The sequence below is a fragment of the Pinus tabuliformis genome, chromosome 2_2 (assembly GCF_031772625.1).
Source record: "Pinus tabuliformis cultivar Carrire ecotype Pingquan chromosome 2_2, CPIR1, whole genome shotgun sequence".
Taxonomy (NCBI): domain Eukaryota; kingdom Viridiplantae; phylum Streptophyta; class Pinopsida; order Pinales; family Pinaceae; genus Pinus; species Pinus tabuliformis.
Window position 1 is genome coordinate 303438391 of NC_142300.1, and position 3007 is coordinate 303441397.

The following is a 3007-nucleotide window of genomic DNA, read 5'->3' on the forward strand; positions in this document are numbered from 1 at the left end:
TACAATTCAAAGTTCTAATGCCGCCATCTTTGCCTACTTGCATTCAAACATTAAGGTAATGCAATTTTATTAATGTCCACAAATAACCAAGGAATAGGTAAATACGAATACATAGTAACGGGAATTTGTCCCTTAGTGATCAAATGGTGTTCGCTTTGAAAAGAAAGCAATAGGTAAATACGATTACATAGTAACAGGACTTTGTCAATTAGAGATCAAATTTTGATAGATGTCTTTCTTCATTGTGAATTAAATCCGAAAAGCAAAATGATATAAATTAATAAATTAAAAAGTTTTATCATTGAAAATACAAAATCTCCTTAAAAGCACAGCTGCCTCTTCCATTAGGACCATTTCACCATTATCAAGATCAGTAAATACCACCAAGATTACTCTGATGCATCACTAGTTTCTTTTCATCCATTAGGACCATTTCACCATCATCAAGATCAGTAAATGCCACCAAGATTACTCTGCAGGCCACTCTCTAGAAGACATTGTTCGACAGACACTTACGTGCTGACATCTACAACGTTGACTTGGATGATGTGTGGGGCGAATTCCCTGCCTCCTCCCATGGAAGCTACATCAAGAAAATCCAGGCTATGTTTCTTTTCAAGAAACACTCCTATTCCTAGATTTTTTAATTTTTGGTTGTCCATACAAATTTACTGCCCCGGTAGACTACTCCAAACTACCACAGACAACAATAAAAGCTGCTAACTAAATAAATAGGTGTTTAAATAGAGAAGCACAAAAACATTATACATAGTATGATAAGGATCTTATTCAGAGGAATTTTGGGAAATAGAGAAGTGATGGATTTGAATATTTTCTGCGCCCAAATTTTTGAAATTGCTGTCCCTTTTCCTCTTGAAGAACTTCCCCCAACTGAATTCTTTATATCTGGGCGGATTTTTCTCATTGACCAACTCAGGTGCAGGTCCCATCATAACATAATGCGAAGGATAAAGAAAGAATGGGAAAGAGAACCTTTCCTTCTTGGCATTCACAACCACCCTATGTTCTACACTCTCGTATTTGCCATTGCTCCAAACCTGCATAACACAAAATCCCCTTTAAGAAATCTTAATTTTGATCTTGTGAGTTTGTTTCTATAAAAGCTATAAGATGCTTAAAAAAATAAGTTACTTCTCAGGCACCACTGACAGAAATGATTGTAAGTTATATATGATCACTCAGAAATCAATATATTTCACTTCCAGTCTAGTGAATTATATTTTTGTTAAAGCATGTTTCATATGAGAACTCATCATGTACTAATTAGTTAGACATGAATGGCAAAACAAAAACTGCTCACCTGCATGCAATCCCCCACATTGATGACAAAGGAATTGGGGATGGGCTTCACTCCAATCCATTCTCCATCCTTTCGCTTGACTTGAAGTCCCCCAACGTCATCCTGAGCAAGCACAGTGAGAGCCCCTCCGTCCTTGTGGGCACCCACTCCCAGGGCCAGCTCTGGCACAGGGCACGGCGAATAATGATTCAGCCTCACAACCGATGTTTGTTCCTCAAATTTGGAATTGAAATATTCAGCCGGCAACCCCAAGCTCAGAGATATGAGTTCCACTAATCTGAAAGCAAGCTTCTCCATGGCCTCTGCATATTTCTCGCAGGCCTTCCTGTATCCACAAGCCATTGCAAACCAGTCAATAACTATCAAAAGTTTAGAAGCCATATTTCAAGAAGTATTGGTAGGTAATTGTGCTGCGAGCTATCAATTATCCATGTAGTTGCCAAGTCTGGTCATGAGATTAATGATAATGATGATTAATATCTACTAAAATGCAAACTCTTATTAAAATTCAAGCCAAAAAACTAGTGCATATTTCAAATTAAAAAAGACAAAAAAAAACACACAAAACCAGTGCCTATTTCAAATAAAGGAAAAAAAAATTAACTGAGATTATTCAAAATCTTGTTTCTATAAAGAAAAGAATAAAGACCTTAGGCCAGGTGGGTTCTGCGGCCATTGATTTGTGACGGTTAGAATCTCATCCGACTCGAGTTCGAAACTAGCAGGAAGACGAAATGTGTCTCGGCACGCAAAATCGAAGACCTCTTTCCAGTCCCTGACGTTTTTTGTGAGCTCTGTGTCGTAATAGCCCAATGGGTTTTCGAAATCTCTCCTCACTTTGGTTTTTTCTTGCAAAGGGAGGGAAAAGAAATTGGCTGCTTCGGATTGGACTGTGTGGAGGTGGTGGGGGGAGACGCCATGGTTAATGACTTGGAAGAATCCCCAGTCCCTGCAAGCTGCGTGTATTTGAGCGACGAGGGAGTCCAGGGTGGAGGGGTGAGGTGGAGTAGTGGAGTTGAGAGGGGAAAGATCTACGAGAGGAATTTGATCATCGAGCGCAAAGTCGTTGTGTTTGGCGTTTGGGCGATACTCCGGAGGGACGATGAAGGCTGCAGTGAGGCCTGAATTGGCTTCAGATTGGCTCCCTAAACCCATTTCTTTACTTTTCTTTTCTTGTGTTTGATGCTCTGTCGATCTTCTTGAATACTAACGTTGGTGGATGGCTTTAAATACCAACTATTACGGCCGGAGAAGCAAAGTTTGTATTACCTGGTTTAATGGCGACAGCCAAGTTACGAACGCGCTGACGTCATGCTTATTTCTCTCTGGTTAAATAAATCTAATACACTTTTGTGTCTATTATCATGTGGTTCATTGAATGTAGAGGCTTTATTGTCTATTCTCATTTCGTGAATTTATATCCAAATTACAAACGCAACCATGTTGATCTCATGCACGTCTCTTTTTACGCGGTGCTTTGAATTCAGATGATTTATTGTTTTTTAAGTTACTCAAAAATCATAAATTTAGTTCAGGTTGGCTATGACTTTAAAATTGTATAATAATAATAAATAGTGAACTTCCAATATATGGGTTATTCAATTTAAATAATTTATTTTTTTATAATGTTGAAAAACATTTTACAGATTTGTAAAGAAAATGGAGAAATGGGAAAGATTGTAGTGT

The 3007-nt window shown here is 38.2% G+C and overlaps 1 protein-coding gene across 1 annotated transcript; it reads right to left on the bottom strand.

The window, feature by feature from the left end:
* Positions 1-268: 268 nt before the first annotated feature.
* LOC149192501 (protein DMR6-LIKE OXYGENASE 1-like) lies at positions 269-2543 on the bottom strand. Its single transcript, XM_089404626.1, has 3 exons — positions 1971-2543; positions 1322-1646; positions 269-1058 (listed from the first exon to the last, which is right to left on the bottom strand). Exons 1-3 carry the CDS (start codon positions 2474-2476, stop codon positions 786-788), a joined length of 1104 nt encoding a protein of 367 aa, XP_089260752.1. The 5' UTR covers positions 2477-2543; the 3' UTR covers positions 269-785.
* Between the last annotated feature and the right edge of the window lie 464 nt (positions 2544-3007).

Coding starts and splice junctions, on each gene's coding strand:
- LOC149192501 (XM_089404626.1), bottom strand. CDS start 2,476: ATGGGTTTAGGGAGCCAATCTGAAGCCAATTCAGGCCTCACTGCAGCC. Junction 1,647..1,970: donor CAGAACCCACCTGGCCTAAG/GTCTTTATTCTT, acceptor TTGTGGATACAG/GAAGGCCTGCGAGAAATATG. Junction 1,059..1,321: donor ATGTGGGGGATTGCATGCAG/GTGAGCAGTTTT, acceptor TGTGTTATGCAG/GTTTGGAGCAATGGCAAATA.